Raw genomic sequence first — 18,220 nt, 5'->3', positions numbered from 1 at the left:
TGGAGTGAGCGAGGAGGAGAGTGATGGGGGGTGGACCCAGTTTATCAGTGTCATGTATGTCTGAAAGACTTTAGTTTTAAGCACAATGCCAGCCCCCTGGAATGCTAAAAGCTGTGGGTGATGTGGTGTGATTTCTGCTTTAAAAATACCACTTTGGGGACTTCCCTGGTGGTCCAGTGGTAAAGAATCCACCTTACAATGCAGGGGACGCGGGCTTGATCCCTGGTCAGGGAACTGGGATCCCACATACCGCGGAGCAACTAGGCCCGTGTGCCACAACTACTGAGCTCGTGCGCCTCAGCTAGAGAGCCTGTGTGCCACAAATTACAGAGCCCACACGCCCTGGAGCCTCTGCACCACAACTAGAGAGAAGCCCGCGCACTGCAACTAAAGACCCTGCATGCCTCAATGAAGATCCTGCGTGCCGCAACTAAGACCCGATGCAGCCAAAAATAAATAAAATAAATGAATAAAATAATAAACACATCTTTTAAGAAAATAAATAAAAATAAAAATACCACTTTGGCTGCTGCATGGAGAAGACTCTGGACTGGGTAAGGGTAGAAGCAGGGAGCTCTATCAGGAGACTGTTAAGATGTCCAGGCATGAGACAAGTGTCAGGGACAACCATGGAAGCCAGGTGTGGAACAGATTCTGAAGGTGGAATTTGCAGAATCTGATGTATGACACAGAAGATAAAGGAAGGAAAACCATAATTTTTACTGGACCAGGCAGATGAATAGTATTGCGGGGGTTTTTTGTTTTGTTTTTTGTTTTGTTTAACCGAGGTGAGGAAGGAGTTAGGGAGCTGGGGAAATTGCAAGTTTAAATTGGGACATGATGATTTGAGATACCTAGTAGATATCCAAGGTTTGACAAGCTGTTGGATACTAGAGTCTGGGGCTCTTGGGGGAAGGCCAGAGCTGGACAGGTAAGTTGGGAGTCTTTGGCATGTGGGTGTTATTGATAGCCACAGAACAGGATGGGGTCCCAGAGAGTGAATGTAGAGAGGAAACATCTGATGGCCACTTTGGGAAGTAAATGAGACGCTGCCAAAGGAGGTGGAGAAGGAGCAGTCAGTGGGGCAGGAGGAAGGCATGAAGCCATGGGGAAGAGGGAGTGCACCTGGACCAGAGTTGCTCCTAGACAGGGTAAGAGAAAAGCTGAGAAACCACCATTGATTTGATAACCTGGAAATCATTATAGACCTTTTGAAGAAGAAATTAATTCAGAGGACTGGTGGGGACAAGAGCCTGACTGGAGTGGGTTCAAGAGAGAACGGGAGGAAAGCAAGGGTGGCAGGGCGATAGACAACTCAGAGGAATTTTACTCTCAAGGGGAGTAGAATAAAAGAGAGATAGCTGGAGAGGGATGTGGGATCAAGAGAGAATTTCTTTAAAGATGAGAACGCTTACATCGGTTTCTGTAGTGAGGGGGCGATGCAGAAGATGATGGTGGAGGGGGGAGAATAGCATGGGCCATGCCCTAAAAGGAGTTGAGAGGTGAACGCCTATTCGTCCACCCACACACTTCGGTCCCTGCTCAATTTCCCCCGCCGCCTGCGCTTAGCTGCGGGGGCTGAGCACTGGGGCAAAGTGGGGACGCTGACACCACCATTGGAGGCGCTGCACGCTCTGGAGCGGGATACCAGGACACAACCCATCGCGACAGTCAGCGCTGAGCCGTGGTTGCAGGGCCACAGGCTGCTGACTGCCGGGGGTCGGGGATAGGAGTAAGGGCAGGGCCCACAGGTCAGGATCGGGGCCGAGCCAAGGGCCCTTCCACGTCCGTCCGCTGCCATTATTTTCTGCCTTCGGTGGAGTGTTCTGCAAACTTAACTTCAAGCTCCCCTGTGTCCTCCTCCACTAACCCCACCTCGAGGCACCCCCCCCCCACAACTCTCTACCAAATCCGTCCGATTTAGAAATTCTGGAGCCGCCAATGGCTGTGCCTTACGCCAAACTGTGCCTGTCTTCACGGCGGCCCTGAGAGGCGAGTATTATTGTCCCATTTTTCCGAGTTGGAAACTAAGGTTCAGAGATGACTGAGGTCCAGATCTGTCTGGTTTCCAAGGCGGCTTTCCTTTCATTCCTCCAACGGGAGGCGCAAGGGGCCAGGAGAACGGCGGGTCGGGCTCCGGGGCAAGGAAGGTGTCCAGCAGCCCAGTCCCCGCCCAGGCCCCGTCCAAGCCCCGAGGGCCGTGTCTTACAGCTCAAAGCGAGATGGGACTTCGTGATTCGGCGGAGCGGAAGGATTGGGTGGGGCTTCCCACCGCCCGAGAGGCCGTGACTCTGACAGGGGCGTGGTATCTGGCTCCGCCCCCTTACGCGGGCTCAAAGCGGACGACGGCCACGGGGGCGGGGTCAGAACTCGGGCGGCGGATCCCAACGCTGCTCTTTGGAGATCGCCGGCGAGCAGCGCCCCGGCGGGGCCGGGCAGGTACATGCGACAGCGCGGGGCGTCTCGGGCAGGACCAGGCGGGGAGCAGAGGCCTACTGGGGACCACAGGGGGTACTGGGGGTCTTAGCCAGCTCTGCGCTTCCTCCGGTGGGCCGGAGCCCCTACCCCCGCCCCCGCCTTCCTGCGGCAAAGCCGGCTGCGGCGGGGCTGATTGGCGCCTGCGCCGCTCCCTACTCCCCGGACTCGGCCAGTGCATGGGGCCCGGGCGGGAGAAACTGAGTCACGTCTGGATGGTAGCAGGCCTGTGTGGGAGGCACCACCCCCACTGAGCTCCACGATGAATCCCCTTCCTTGGCCACGCTTTGGAGTCCCAGCCCCCACCAGCCTCCGCAGGGGCCGCGCCCCCTCGCAGTCCCCCCCTAGCGCCCAGGGGTCCCGCCCTGGCTCCCAGCAGCTTCGACTGGGCCTGGAATGGCTAGGACCCGCTCCAGCCGCCTCCCTCCCCACCCCTCCCCCTCGCGTCCGAAGCCCCTGTGTGCTCCCTCCGCTGGCTCTCCGCACAGTGTCAGCTTACATGCCTTATATAGTCCGAGCAGGCTCGAGTCGAGGCCTGCCTGCCGGGACCTGGGGGCGGGGGAGAGGAGCGCCGGCCCCGGACTGGCCTTGCCGTCCAGTCCGAGGCTCAAGGTTGGCTTGGGAGGAGGCCGTGCCAAATTAGCCCTGCGATCCACTCCTGGATGAGAGGAACCTCAAGACTGGATGCGGGCTCCCCTCACCCTCCCAGTTCCTTAGGGAAGGGGGGTTGCCCCTGTCTTTCTAAAGTGAGGTCTGCCAGCTAGTAGCCCAGCCAAACCTAACAAGGTGCCCGCCTACCCTCCCCCTGGGTGTGCTCAGCGTCTGCCCGTGCCTGCCTGGCACTAGTCCGAGGCTGGTGTCCTGTGATGGGCCTGCCTGTGCACCCACTATGCATCACTCACCTTTTCTCTCCTCTCAGGAGCGGCACCATGGATTCCTTCAAGGTGGTGCTAGAGGGGCCAGCACCTTGGGGCTTCCGGCTGCAGGGGGGCAAGGACTTCAATGTGCCCCTCTCCATCTCCCGGGTGAGCCTAGGTTGAGACAGGGGCTCCTTCAGGAATCTTTGGGTACTCAGATCTCCAGTGAGTGATGGGAGGAGTCTGAGCAGGAGTGAGCTGAGGCCAGTAGGCCAGGAGGTGTCCAGGTCCAGAGATGTGGGCTCCTGCCACAAGGACTCCCAACTAGGCAGATACTAGGAAAGGAGCTCCCACACTTCCACAGCACTGCACTGTACCTGATGCCAGTCCACGAAGCTCCTGGGGCCACCTTCGAGGCTCAGGGAGATGCCATTTCTGGAGGAGGGGAGCCTCAGGTCTCCAGGAAGGGTCTAAGTTGCTTCAGGGAGCAATGCTTGGAGCTGGACCCCAGGCAGGGCACTCTGACTGCAGGATCTCACTTCATCCTCATTGCCACCCAAGGAATAGCAACTGTCATCCTGTTTATCCAGTTGAGATAACTTGGAGAGGTGAAGGGGCTCCTTCAGCGATTCCATGGCAAAGCAGGGATTGGAATTCAGGCACAGGGATGGCCTGCAGTTTTTGTGGGTGGGTGGGTTGACTCTCCCCAGCCTATGTGAGGACCTTTATCCCAGCCACTGGTCCCATTCAGGATGCAGTGGCCTTTGACCCCAAGCAGGGGTTGGGACCGGGCTCTAGGGCTGTGACTTCAGTTCCCAAGAGCCTGTTCTGATGGGGGTGGAGCTGAGGGCTGGCTCCTCCCTACGGCAGGGGGATTGCCTTATAAGCCCAAGAATGCAGTCCCATGCTGGGATGGCCAACTGGTGGCTGGAGTCTGCAGAGCTGGAAAAAAGCTGGCCTAGGCCTGGACCCCTGAACCCCATGAGTGGGCCCCTCAGCTGATCACCACCAGGCTGTGGCTCCAGCTGTGGGGTCAGTTGTGGGACATAGAACAAACTGCCCGCACTGAGAGCACGAGGCCAGCCCTTGGGTTGGTATCTCTGACTGTGGCCTGGGGGTCAGGAGGGGGTGGGGACTTCCTGTCACCATATCCGCTTGTCCAGAGAGGCCCACCCAGGCTCCTGGTGGGCAGGCAGCTATTGGCAGGAAGCCCAGGGCAAGCACAGCCCGGAGGGGGCCAGAGGGCCCAGCTAGAGGGGGCCCCAAGGCAGAGTCTGTCAGAGTTGGGCTTGGTGGCCAGGGCAGGCAGGCAGTCACTGTTCCCAGGGACCCTTCCACAGGGTTCCCTGGAAGCTGCCCTACCAGCAAGGTAGCCAAGGGCAGTGGTGTCCCTACCACATACACCTATCCCACACCCAGTTCTCAAGCCTTGCCAGCCCTGGAAACCTACCCTATACTCCCCTCCCTGGGAAAGTGCTGGCCAGTGTGGCTGGGGCCTTGGCTGACCTCTGAGCCTCAGTTTCTTCATTGGTGGGGATGGGCAACAAAGTAGCCTAAGGGGTGGACTTTCAGATGTGGCCTGTTGGGGGCACTCTGAGCCCAGGCTCCCTTGTCAGCAGCCCCAGCATGTGGGTGGGGCCACTAGCCGAGCCCATCCCTGGATTTGGACCTAGGCCCTGGTGGGTGGGTGTGTGGGGTGGTCTTTTCTGAGCTGGGCTGGCACCCTTTCTCTCCCCTGACCCCAGCATGGAGGGGGGCAGGGAGGGGCTAGGGCTGGCTGTAGGCCCGGGCCTGGGAGATGAGGTAATGTCTGGGACTTGGGGGTTGGGCTGCTCAGTGGAGCCCTCAGGCTGACTCACCCCCTACTCCATGCAGTGTCCAGCCCCCTGGCTTTTTCCCTCCTTGGTCCCTTGGGCCCTCTTGCTTCTCTCTCCAGACACACCCCGCCCCCCCTGCCCCCCCCTTCTGCTTCTGTCTCCACCTCTCTGATCACTCCCCTATCCCTCCTGTGCTTCCTATCCTCCTCACTCGAGAGAAGGAAGTAGTCCCCAGCTCCCCAGCTCCTCTCTGGGAGCCAACTGCTCCTGCTCAACCTGAGACCCCCACCTCAGGCTTAGCCCACACCTCCCAGGAGCCAGCCAGTGTGGGTAGGGAGTGGCCAGACCAGGTTTCCCGTCTACTGACTCACCACGACCTTGAGTAAGTCACTTCCTTGCAAGGGCGTCACTTCCCCATGCCCATTATAAGGGGTTGGATTGGAATAGAGGTAAGTAGGGGATCCAAGCCCTAAACCCAGCTAGGAGGTCAGGGGGTCTTTCCAGCCAGAGGGCTGACCCCTGAGTTGGGCCCCAGCTCTCAGCAGAGATGGCCTGGTAGGGTGGGGCCTTAGGGTCAGGGTCCTGGCCTTGCCTCTTGAGTTGCTAGCTGGGTAACTTGAAGCAAGTTACTTAACCTCTCTGTTTTTCCATGTGTAAAATAGGTATATTCCCAGACTCTACTCCACAGGGTTGTTGAAGGATTCAGTGTGTGGCAGTACTAGGTACTCAATAAGCGTAAGCTGCTATTACCATTTAGCAGGTGAAGAAAGGGCCACCCAGCTGTCTTACCCTTCTAACTTCCCAAGCATGAAATAGAGCCATCAAACCCAGTTCTCCCTTCTTGCCCTAGTGCCATTAGTCTCTGCATCTGGTCCCTCTGCCATCTCTCTGGAACCCCTTACCTCCTCTCTCTGCCTCAACTGAGTCTGAGCATCAGCCTACCTGATGAGCCTCATGGGGCCACAGGCAGCCTGTACCCCTCAAATCTCACTGTGAATTTGCCTCCCAGCACTTCCCCACAAACCTGCTCAATGCCAGGCCCCTTGCCAGATGGCCAGGCAGCCCTGTGGGCTTAGACTTATGAACAGCAGTGCCACTCCCGCCTGTGTTGCTGCCACTAGGCTAGAGGGCTGGGAGGGCCCAGTGGGGTTCTTCAGGGTCACCTCTATCTGGACCCTGGCAAATAACCCCCCCTTGGCCTTAAAACTGCTGTTGGTTCCTCCCAATCTCAAGGCCAAATCCTGGTTCCTTCCAGCATTTGAGGCCTTCGTAAATAGCTGGACTCTCTCACACCATAGGCAGCCCATCCCACTCTCCTTTCGCCAAAGCCCACCACTTCCCAGAAGTCATCCTGATGGTTTCAGCTCATGCTGGCGGTGACCATTCTTTCCAGCCTAGTATTGCTTCTCATTTGCCATGGGAACCAGGGATTCACAACTCAGAGCCTGAAGGATTGGGAGCAGAGGGTGATGTGGCAGTTGAGGGCTTGGGGGTGACATCCGTATTTATTTACAACCTGTGAAGCCCCAGCTGACATTTTGGACCCCATTCAGTCACACTGATCACCAGGAACCTAGAGGTGGTGGGGCCTATTCCTGGTGCTCAAAGTGTTCCGGTAGATCCCTGATGATGGCCCCAGGACAGGGTGCTAGGAATGTAAGAGGTCAATGAGAGCACCCAGCAGTGCTCAGGGAGGTACATGCCACACGCACAAGCCAGAGGGCATGTCTGGTGGGTGGAATGGCCTGGGCGAGAGGCCAGCAGGGGCCTCAAAAGGCTGCGGCTGGAGCTGAGAAGCTTGGCTTTTAGCCTGAAGGTGGCTGCTTGTTGATGTCAGCAGTTTCTGGACTGTGGGGAGGGTCCCCGGAGGTGAACGAATAAATAAGCAGGGTGATTGGGGCGATGGTGAGGCTCAGGTGAGCCCCACCCCCTTCCAGATGGCTTTAGTATGCAGCAGCTGCCCAGAAATATGTTGAATGAAGAGGCCTCTGGGTTCTGCAAGTGGGGCAGCTAAGGAAAGGCAGGGGTGGCTGCTGTTGGCCTGAGTTTGGCCTGCAGAGCCTTGGGCCTCCACGATCCTCTGTCTCTCCATAGCTCACTCCTGGAGGTAAAGCTGCGCAGGCCGGCGTGGCCGTGGGCGACTGGGTGCTGAGTATCGATGGTGAGAATGCGGGGGGCCTCACACACATCGAAGCCCAGAACAAGATCCGTGCCTGTGGGGAGCGCCTCAGCCTGGGTCTCAGCAGGTATGCGGGCGCTGAGCAGGCCTGGCAGGTGGGCATGCCATTGGGGCTGCCCATCAACACCCCTTTCCCTTCTCTTTTAGGGCCCAGCCGCCTCAGAGCAAACCGCAGAAGGTATGTGAGGGGCTTGGGACATCTGGGTGGCAGGCGGGGTGGGATTGGACGTCCGGGCTGACCTGCCCTCCCTGGTGCAGCCTTGGTACCCCCATCCCTGGCCGGGAGTAGAGGGTGGAGGCCAGAGCTGGGGAGTCTGGGGACTGGGAGTTGGGCTGGGGGCTGCCGCACGGTCAGGGTACCACGCGTATCTGCCTGTCTGTCCGTCTGCCTGTCTGCCTCCCGCCGGCCTGTGCTGCAAGCTGCTCTAGTACGCCCTCGCCCTCGGGCCGCGTGGGCTGAGATCATCGCTCCCAAATGGGCCCCTTGAAACCCGAGTCGCCCCTTCCCCGTAGCCTCAGGCCAGATGTGTGGGGGTGGGGCTGGAGCGCCGCAGTCCTCTCCGAGCCAGAGGGGCACCCCACTCTAGCCAGGTCCCCGCCCCTGCCCGCCCTGCCCGCTCTGTCTCCGCCCAGGCCCTGGCCCCAGCCGCGGACCCCCCGCGGTACACCTTTGCACCCAGCGCCTCCCTCAACAAGACGGCCCGGCCCTTCGGGGCCCCCCAGCCCGCTGACAGCGCCCCGCAGCAGAATGGGTACGTCCACCCTGCCCGCCCACATCCCTCCTGCCCGCCCACCGCCCACGCCGTCTGTCCACAACCCCACGCCCGCCCGCTGCCCGCTGCTGCTCAGTCTGCGCTGCGCCCCAGCCCGGCCGGAACCGTGCGGCAGCGACCCCTGGCGGCCAGGGCGGGGACTGCAGGCACAGGGCCCCACCGAGGGTGTGGCTCCTGCCTGGGCACTGTCCTCCTGGAGGCTCTGAACGAGGCAGCGCCCCCTCGCTGGTGGCCTGGGGTTGGGGTTTAGTGTCGGGCTGTCTGAGCCCTAGACGCTCAGTGCAGCCTTGCCTCAAGCTATTCTGACCCCTTGCCGTCTTTCTTCCTCCCCTTGTCTATTTCTTTGTCCCTTTACCTGTCCATGTGTCTATTTCCTTCACAGGTGCAGACCCCTGACAAGTCAGTGAGCCCCCTCTGCCTGTCCCTCTCTTTCTTCCTTTTGGCACTCTGGGTGGTGGCCCCTCCCCACCCTGGCTGCCCTACTCTCACCTTGACTGCCCTCCTCCCCTCTCACTTACCTATCCAACCTGCCACCCAGCAGGGCCCTGGCCTTGCCCTTCCCCACTCTGCCATCACCATAGCCCACATGTACCAAATCTGGGGAGGGGCTGCCCCCACTGCCCACCCCAGCACGAGGTTCTGAGCCACACCCTCCCTGCAGACAGCCGCTCCGACCGCTGGTCCCAGATGCCAGCAAGCAGCGGCTCATGGAGGACACGGAGGACTGGCGGCCGAGGCCTGGGACAGGCCAGTCCCGTTCCTTCCGCATTCTCGCCCACCTCACGGGCACCGAGTTCAGTAAGTGCCATCCCAGGGCAGGGCAGACTCTCTTCCTGGCCCCCGACCCGGGCCTGGGCTTGGCTGGAGCCTGCTCCGGCACCCTGTGACCCTCTGCAGGGCTCAGGGCTGGGGTGGCCTTCTGTCTGCTCTTGGTCAATGCCTGCCTCTGCCCTCTCAGTGCAAGACCCGGATGAGGAGCATCTGAAGAAATCAAGGTAACAGGACGAGCTCCAGCCCCTCTTTCTCACTTCCTGCCTCTCCCATTCCACCCACCATCCTGTGTCTGCTCCTGGCCATCCCTAGCCAGGCTTCTCCATTCTCCTTCCTTTCTTCAGTCCTTCCTCCCTTCCTCCCTTCCTCCCTTCCTCCCTTCCTCCCTTCCTCCCTTCCTCCCTTCCATCTCTCCTTCCTTCCACTTTCTCCTCCTTCTCTCTCTGCCCCTCAGGGAAAAGTATGTCCTGGAGCTGCAGAGCCCACGCTACACCCGCCTCCGGGACTGGCACCACCAGCGCTCTGCCCACGTGCTCAACGTGCAGTCGTAGCCTGGCCCTCGCCGGCCGGCTGCCCTCTCTGCCTCTCTCTTTCTGTTCCTCCTCCCAGGCACCACCCCCCCACCCTTGGTGCCTCCAGCTTCTGCCTACCTCACCCCTGCCTATCCTGCCCCTGGACTGAGCCTCCTACTGGCCTGGCCTCGGCTGCCCTCCTGGCACAGGGCCCGGCTCCATCTGACACTGTCTTCACTCTTTGCCCTATGGTACTGCCGTCTGCCAGGTCTGTGCTGGCTTAGGCATGAAAATAAACATGCTCGGCCCTGCTTTTTCTGCCTCTGTCTTCTATCTTTGTAGGCTTGGTTTGCATTTGGGGTAAGGGGGTGTTAGATGGATAAGATCCAGTATGGGCCCTGCCAGTTTGGGTCTCAGTGGGTGGGGGTACCCAGAAAAGGGGGCCCTGCCATCAGAAGGAGACCCAAGAGTTGCCCCAGAAGTGAGAGCCTTGCTCCACCTCCCAGCCCTGTGCCACAGACCAGCCAGCTGGAACCTGGCTAGGAGAAGCTGCCCTACCCATCCCTACCCCACTGGGACCTGGAGTCCAACCCAGCAGCTCTCATGCACCCACGCATCTCCCATGGGGCCAGCAGGACCAAGGTTGGGGGGTGGAGCCATGCCAGGAGCCTTAGCCGTGCAGGGCCTTGAATGGCAGATCTTACAGCCAGGTGCCCAGGACAGAAGCCCCAGCCCCAGCTTCAGCTACACCCCAGGAACCCTGGCCTGGTGAGAGAGAGTGGGCTCGGGCCTGGGGAAGGGGGGGTAGCCTCCAGAGGCATGGGGGTGGGCCCCTCCAAGCTGCCCCGGGGTCTCCCCACGGTCCTGTGGCGTCCCTGGGCACCCCCCTGGAGTCACTTTCCTGGCCTTGGCAGGCCCTACCAACCCCAGCCCCACCAGCCGCCCGCCCTGGGCTGTGGACCCTGCGTTCGCCGAGCGCTACGCCCCGGACAAGACCAGCACGGTGCTGACCCGGCACACCCAGCCAGCCACACCCACGCCCATGCAGAACCGCACCTCCATTGTGCAGGCTGCCGCTGGAGGGGGCCCTGGAGGCGGCGGTGGCAGCAATGGCAAGACTCCCGTGTGCCACCAGTGCCACAAGGTCATCCGGTGGGTGGCCCTGTTCCTTTCCTACCGTGGTCTTTCCTGACCTCAAGTCCAGCCCTGGTGTCTTTCTGATCTCTGCTCCCCCATCTATCTCCCCACTCATCTCAGCCGCCCCTGCGGGAGGATGAGGATTCGGTTCCCTATTGGAGTGAGGGTAGGGACCTGGGCTGGTTCCTCAGGTTCTGAATCCCGCACTCCTTACCCGCAGCCCACCCGTCATTAGCCTCTGTTCAGCATTTGCCCTGGTGAAATGGAGGAAGTGCCAATGACACAGCCAAGCTGCAGCCCTAGACTCGCTGCTCTCTGGGCAAGGAAGGGCCTCCCCTTCCCAGTCCCTCTGCCTCTCTCCTTCCTGCTCACTCGGTCTCTCTCCGCTAAGCCCCTGAAGTCCCTCCCTCTCTGCACTGCTCCCCGGGGCCCAGCAGAGTCACACAGCCCCCCAGAATCAGTGTGACAGTGTGCCTTCGTAGTTCTCATCCCAGGCCCTGCACTGCTCTAGATTCCTGTCAGCTCTTAGGCTCTGTGAAGCACCCCCTCCTTCAGACATCCCCATTTCTCTGGGACCTGCAGGGCCCTCCCCAGGCCAGATGGAACAGGCAAGCAGGACAGGGTGGGCACCAGGCTCAGCTCAAGTGCCCACTGGTCTTCAGGGCTCACGGGCACTCCAGGCCTCCTGCCCCCCCCCCCCAGGGCACCAATTCCCTGGGTTCAACTTATTAGGCCCAAATCAGCAGCTCTCACCCAGTGTAACCTTCCTCCTTTTCCAACACTGCCCCTCTCCCTCATCTCCTGTCATCAAAACAGTGCAGCTTTGTCTCTCTTGCTGTGTGACCTTGGGCAAGTCACCTCCCAAGCCTGTTTCTCCCCTATTTGGAGATGGAGAGAATGAACTTTCCCTTCAAGGCTTCATAGTAGGTGTTGGGTAAACCCCGTGGGGTTCTGGCCAGGAACCCCGACTTCGTTTGCATCCATTCCTGCTCATTGCCCTTGCCTCCCGCCAGGGGCCGCTACCTGGTGGCGCTGGGCCACGCGTACCACCCCGAGGAGTTTGTGTGCAGTCAGTGTGGGAAGGTCCTGGAAGAGGGTGGCTTCTTCGAGGAAAAGGGCGCCATCTTCTGCCCGCCCTGCTATGACGTGCGCTATGCACCCAGCTGTGCCAAATGCAAGAAGAAGATCACTGGCGTGAGTGGGGCTGGCGGGTGGCTGGGAAGGCAAGTCTGACCCTTGAGTGTTGAGGAGCGTTGTTGAGCAACTCCTGAGCCTGGGAGCTCTCCCTGCAGGAGCCTATTGGAACCTTACCAGCCTAACAGTCGGGCTGCTATATTGACCTTACTTTTCATTAATCAGGATCCTCTTAACAAATGACCTAAATCCTACTCAAAAGGGCTCAAGCAAGAGAGTGTTGGCACAAATAATCAGAAAGGCTGAGGGGTGCTAACTTCAGGCCCAGCTGAATGCGTATCCCGGGGTCATCAGGAGTCTTTCTACTACTTGCCTCTGGTTTCATCTTTGTTGGCTTAGTTCCCAGCATGCTTTTCCCTAGAAAGCGGCAAAGATGGTGTCACAGTGGCTCCAGGGTTACATCTCCCCAGGTTAGCACCACAAAGTGAAAGAGAGCATCTCTGTGCCAGTTGATGTATAAAGAGTCCCAGTGCTGATGCCCATCTCTGAACCAAGCCCCATGACTCTAATTGGCCAGGCCTGGGTGACACCCCCTCCTGGAGTGGGGTCTGGTGGCCTTGCCTGAACCACAGGACTGGTTCCTTGAAAATAAAACCAGGATGACATTACCCAAAGAAGGGAGGTAAGTGCTAGTCAGGCCAAAACAAGAGATGGCTGCTGTGTGGGGATTGCATTCAGCTTCGGTAATAGAAAACCCCACTGCAGAGGTTGAAACAGAAGGAGTAATTACTTCAATCACAAGAATTCCAGGGGTGGAATAGCAGCTCAAGGATGCCTTTAGGCTTTTCCTCTTTTTAAGTTCCAAAACCCTTAGCATGTAGATCTTTGTCCTCAAGTGTATTGTATCATGGTTGGGGCAGATGCTTTCTCTTAATGAGGTTTTGCCTTTTGACTCTGGAAGAAAAACCAGGAACTTGAATCTGTATCTCAGTTGTTGGAGTTGTTATCCTGTGAGCACCTGGACCATGGGGGAAGCTGGCAAATCCAGTATTTTAGCTTCTGTCCTCTGTAAGGGAGAAAGGCAAAAGAGAAGGGGGTTGTGACAGGCTTTTGGGAGGCTAATGCACTGTGTCTGCCGCCCCTAGTACATATGAAAACGGAAACTCTGAAAGATGACTTGATGGGCTTGAAGGACACAGGACTATTGATTTGCAAAGCCAGAAATTTAGGCTCAAAAACTTGTGATTCAAAATCCTGTTCTTCTCGCTGAGGCTAAATATGCAGCATAGCCTGGCCTGGTCTCCTGCAGGGCAACCTAGCTACCACCCAGAGCTGGGCTTGGGACTTGAGTCAGCACATGTCATGGGTTAAGAGTGATGCACTGTCTACCTTCTCCCATTCGTTCTCTTTACTGAGTGTGGGCAGTATGCCCCACGCTAGGGACACCTCGTGAAGAGACAGGCGTGGCCCTGCCCCCAGGAGCTCACACAGAGGGAGGGGACTCTGAGGGTGTCAGGGGCTCAGCAGCCTGAGGAAAGGGGAGCATAACAGGCAGGGTAACAAGTTGAGGGGGTTTTCAGTTGTACCTGTATGGAAACTGAAGCCCAGAGAGAGGCAGAAATTGCCCAAGGCTGCAGAGCATGAGGGCCGAGCCAGAGCAGCCCCAGGCACTGCTGACTTTCAGCTTGGGCTCTTCTTGCCGCTCATGCTTCTCCCCATTTCTGGATTCATAGGCAGAGCTTCCAGATGTGGCTAGAGAGCTCTGTAGTGATGGTCATGTTAGTGACGATTACCTTGACCGCAAGTGATAGAAAAAATAATGGCGGCTATTACTCACCTAAGAAAGTCCAGAGGTGGGCAATCTGGGACTTGTAGGCAGATCCAGGCTCCTGGATCTTGTTTCTCGGACATTCTCAACATTGGCTTACTTACCACTCGTAGTCCAAGATGCCGCTTGAGCTTCAGGCAAAATTTCCACGTTCCAACCAGCAGGATGTTGGAATGAGAAGAAGGCTCTTGGGAGCCATCTTTAGAAGATGCTGCCACCCAACCCTTCCGCTTCCATCCCATTGCCCAGAACTCAATCGCATGACCACACTGAGCTGCAAGGGAGGCTGAGAAATATAGTCTGGTATAGATATGTGCCCAGCAAAAAATGGGGGTTCCATCAGTAGACTGGAAGGGAAGAAAGGATATTATCACAGTCTTGTGTTGTGGGTCATTTACTATGTGTAGGCATCCAGCTAATCGTACTACGAAGTCAGTTTGATTATTCTCATCTTACAGATGAGGAAATTTTGCCCAAGATCACAGTAATTTCTCCACCAGTCTAGGCCATACCCTGTTGGACTGTTCTAGCAGAACGGGTTGGATCCCAGGACCTTTCTTAAGCTGGCATCTGGGTTTGTTTCCCACAGATCAAGGCCCTTCTGTTCGCTGATGGCCCTGCCTGTGTTGCACGGCACTCTTGTCCCTCCCTGCCCCAGTTTTGGGTGGGCAGCGTTATCACCCAGGCCACAGATGAGGAGGCAAGGCTCACAGAGCCTGACTGGCTCCTGGGTCCTAGAGTAAGCCCAGAGTAAGGTGGCAAGCCCTGCTCCTGCCCTAGCCCAGGCCAGTGGTTCCACAGTGTGGCCCAAGGGCCCTCAGCTTCCCCTCTTGCAGGGGCTCCAGGGCCTGACAGACCCCAGGAAGCTCCTACCTCACCCTCCCATGGGGCAGGAAGCTAACCTTCCCATTTACCACGCGCTTTGGGCTCTGCCTGTGCCTGGTGCTTGGGACTATGCCTGCTCTCGGAGCTCAGAGTGGAGCATGGGGAGAGAAACACAGGACAATCACGTTGTTTCAGCAGAGTTGGAGGGGACACATTAGAGGGGACCTGTCCCCTGGTCTGGGGACCCTCTGGAACACTATGCTCTCAAGGCTCACCACTCACCACCAGCCCCCCTCAGTCTGTGCTCCAGCCACATGGGCTTCTCCATTTTGCCAGTGTGCTGTTCCGTTCACCACAGGACCTTTGCACAGGCTGTCCTCTGCTAGGAATACTCTTTAGCACTCTCTTTACCTCATTTCTTCTCATCCGGGACTCAAAAAGCACTTCCTCAGGGGTACTTTCCCTGATACCCACCCTCCCCACCAGCCCAGGCTCCCCACTGTTTGCTCACTACCTTCCAGTCCTGTTGTCCCATCTCTTCCCCAGGGTGCACTTCATGGGTTGGGACCAGGGCTGTTTTGCTCACACATTATGCTGTGCCCAATATATAGGAAGTGGTCAATTAACACTTGAAGGAGTGGATGGAAGTGGCCTCTAAGCTGAACTTAAAACATGAGTAGGAATTAGCTTGGAGAAGGATCAGGGGAAAGTGCTCCAAGAGGAGGGAAGAGCTGTGTCACAAGGCAACACCCAGGGAGGGTGTGAGATGAGGCGGAAGAGGGGGGCAGGGGCCGTGTTAGAAGTTCAGAGCTGGGGACTTCTGAGGTCAGGTGTGCCTGGCAAGCTTCCCTGGGGCAGGGGGAGACAGCTAGAGGAGGAGAACTGAGCTGCTGGCCCTGGGTCAGCATGGTGGGATGGGAGAGGCAGATAGATTTAGGAAGCTTTGGGCATGAGATAGGGAACACTGGCTCACGGGTTCTTCTGGATACTGGCAGAGACCTGCCTCCCTGCCCATGCTCCCCCTGGGCCCAGCTCTGGGCTCCCCATGCTCCTGCCAAGACCCTGTTCTGTGGGCTCACAGCCAAGTTCCTTCCCCCAACCCTTTGTCTTTTCCTTGCAAAGAGGCAACACCAGGCAGTGGGAAGGGCCAGCTTTGTAGCGAGCCAGACTTGGGCTCAAAACACATTTCCACCGTCTATTGGCTGTATGACCTGGGGCAAGTCACTTTCTCTGGGGCTCACTAAAATGGGGGTGGCAGTAACTTCCTGGCCAGGGTGGTTGAGAGGTATATGTGAGATGTGACAATTTTTTTTTTTTTTTTTGGCCACTCCACACAGCTTGTGGGATTTTAGTTCCCCGACCAGGGATCGAACCTGGGCCCTCAGCAGTGAGAGCATGGAGTCCTAACCACTGGACTGCCAGGGAATTCCTGTGACAGATTTTATAGAGGTCACACGGGCCAGCTGAGAGTTAGGTGCTTCCCACACTTATGTCTTGTCTTACTTGGTCCACACTTCATTTTTAAATTAAAGGCCAACGTTGAAAAACTGGATTTGACTTTAACACCTAGATTTCCACCTGAGCCTTCCAGGCGTTCCTGAATGAAGTGGTCAGCACCACCCCCGCAGGGAGAACAGGTGCTCTCCCACAGCACAGTCCCCACCTGGCCTTGGCAGGCACTGGGTCTGGGACCCCTGGCTTTAGATGTGGGACCATCTTTACAACACCCCTGCAAAGCTGGGATTAGGCTCTCAGTTCAAAAGGGAAGGAGCCAAATGTAAAGAGAAGGTAAAGCTGTTGGGCAAGCCACACAGCTAAGGTCTGGCTGAACTCAAAGATCTGATCCCCCCTCCGGGCTCCACATTGCCTTCTGCCTGCTCCGGATAGGAATGCTGCTGCCCTGGTTGGCCCGGGGGTCCCAGCCCCAGGGAGAGCTCAGCCCACCAGCAGCCTCTGCTTTGGCAGGCCTCCATTGGAGCAGGTTAACTCAACTCACGAGCACTTGTGATGCATACCCATGGACCAGGCACTGTTGGGATATACCTACTAACAGGACAGTTGGTATTTCATGCCCTCCTGGACCTTACACTGGATCAGGAAGAAGAGGGGGGTGGGGAGCAGACAATAAGCAATGACAAAATAGGTAAATTACCTGGTAGTATGTTATGGAAAAAAGGAAAGCGCTATTGGGAGTGTGGCTTTGGGAAGGCGGGTTGGCCTATGAACTGGTGGTGTCAGAGTGGGCCTCATGGAGAAGGTGACCTTTGAGCAGAAACTTGAAGGAGGTGAGGGGTGGGCCTTGCAGGTATCTGATGCAGAGCAGTCCAGGTAGAGGGGACAGCTGGTGTGAAGCCCCAAGACGGTGTGCCTGGTGTGTCAACCAGGGATGAGAGGCCATATGAGGAGAGCAGAGGGACAGAGGCCAGACTTGCTGGCCTCTGGGCCCTTCCCAGGGCTTTGGCTTTTGCTCAGAGAAATGTGGACTAGGCAGGAATTGGGGCAGAGAAGGATGTGGCCTGGCACAGGTTGATATCAGGCTGTAAGGGCAGAGGGAGGAGCACAGAAGCCAGTTTCATGCAGTCATCCAGGTCAGAGGTGCCCAAGGCTCACATCTCACATCAGGGAGGCTGTGAGAAGTGCTCAGAATCTGGACGCATCTTGAAGGTGGACCCAGCAGGATTTCCTGGTGGACCTGAAGTGAGGTGTGGGAGAAAGCAGGGAATTTGGTCCACGCGGATGGAGTTGCCATCAACTGAGATGGAGACAGCTGTGGGAATGCGAGAGGTATGGGGTGCAGAGATTGGGAGCTGAGCTTTAGACGTGGCGTGGTGGACAGCCACGGGGAGACCTCAGGGTTGGAGAAAGAAAGTAGCAGCAATGCGTGTGCAGACGTAACATTTACCCTGAAAGAAAGAGGACCCAAGCCTGCTTTCCTGTGTCCCCGGCTCTGGAGAGGAGGGTGCTGAGCTGCCAAGTGACTGTCGCTTCCTCCCAGGAGATCATGCACGCCCTGAAGATGACCTGGCACGTGCATTGCTTCACCTGTGCGGCCTGCAAGACACCCATTCGGAATAGGGCTTTCTATATGGAGGAGGGCGCCCCCTACTGCGAGCGAGGTATCGGGTGGAACAGGCAAGGAGGCGGGGCTGGGTGAGGGGGCGGGGCGCGGGCAGGGGAGAACCCAGGGGCCCCTTCCTCTCTGTGTGTCTCCAGACTATGAGAAGATGTTTGGCACAAAATGTCGAGGCTGTGACTTCAAGATCGATGCCGGGGACCGCTTCCTGGAGGCGCTGGGCTTCAGCTGGCACGATACATGCTTCGTGTGCGCGGTGAGTGCCCCTCCTCCGACTCAGGCCCCGCCCCCAGAGCCCTGTGTTCTTCACCAGCCTCCCTCCCACCCCTGCCTCTGGGATTCCTAAGAGGTTGGGAAGGGGCCTCTCTTGCCACCTCCAACCCCATGTAACTGGACCTTGGCTGTTCCCAGATATGTCAGATCAACCTGGAAGGAAAGACTTTCTACTCCAAGAAGGACAAGCCCCTTTGCAAGAGCCACGCCTTCTCCCACGTGTGAGCCCCTCCCACCCACTGCTGCCACCCTGCCCTGTCCAGCTGGAGGGGTTGCTGGTTCTGGAGTCATCGCCCCAGATTTCTGGGTAGGGCCAGCAAAAGTTGCCCAACCCCGACTCTTGGCCTGAGCCTGCAGTTCCCCGAGCCCCTGCCCACCCGCTTCACCTCCCCCCACTCCCTCCACCACCTCCGCACACTGGTGCTGGCCTCACCGGCCCCTCTTCACGTCCAGTGCCACAATAAACCTATATCCAGCTGTGTCCAGCGTGCACTTCCCCCTACGCATCAAGAAAGGTGGGATCTGAGGCACGTAGCAGGGTGGAGATTACGTTTTCCAGGGCTTAC

The 18,220-nt window shown here is 57.9% G+C and overlaps 1 protein-coding gene across 4 annotated transcripts; it reads left to right on the top strand.

Annotated features, from left to right (window-relative positions):
• Nucleotides 1-2,375: 2,375 nt before the first annotated feature.
• LOC149749866 (PDZ and LIM domain protein 7) lies at nucleotides 2,376-18,134 on the top strand. Of its 4 annotated transcripts, none has more exons than XM_089909752.1 (13): nucleotides 2,376-2,439; nucleotides 3,395-3,500; nucleotides 7,244-7,395; nucleotides 7,476-7,506; nucleotides 8,484-8,500; nucleotides 8,763-8,899; nucleotides 9,060-9,096; nucleotides 10,091-10,152; nucleotides 10,299-10,536; nucleotides 11,535-11,715; nucleotides 17,304-17,424; nucleotides 17,522-17,637; nucleotides 17,793-18,134. In XM_089909752.1, exons 2-13 carry the CDS (start codon nucleotides 3,405-3,407, stop codon nucleotides 17,877-17,879), a joined length of 1,275 nt encoding a protein of 424 aa, XP_089765878.1. In that variant the 5' UTR covers nucleotides 2,376-2,439; nucleotides 3,395-3,404; the 3' UTR covers nucleotides 17,880-18,134. The 4 variants fall into 4 exon arrangements, with proteins under 4 accessions (XP_089765878.1, XP_089765877.1, XP_089765879.1 ...); XM_089909751.1 differs by lacking the exon at nucleotides 8,484-8,500 and adding an exon at nucleotides 7,962-8,080; XM_089909753.1 differs by lacking the exons at nucleotides 8,484-8,500; nucleotides 10,091-10,152; nucleotides 11,535-11,715 and adding an exon at nucleotides 7,962-8,080.
• The last annotated feature ends 86 nt before the right edge of the window (nucleotides 18,135-18,220 follow it).

The sequence above is a fragment of the Delphinapterus leucas genome, chromosome 3 (assembly GCF_059928025.1).
Source record: "Delphinapterus leucas isolate spDelLeu-1000000601 "Yukka" chromosome 3, BTC_Dleu_Yukka2, whole genome shotgun sequence".
Lineage (NCBI taxonomy): Eukaryota > Metazoa > Chordata > Mammalia > Artiodactyla > Monodontidae > Delphinapterus > Delphinapterus leucas.
The sequence above is the reverse complement of the archived record's forward strand: the minus strand, read 5'-3'. Positions and strand labels throughout refer to the sequence as shown.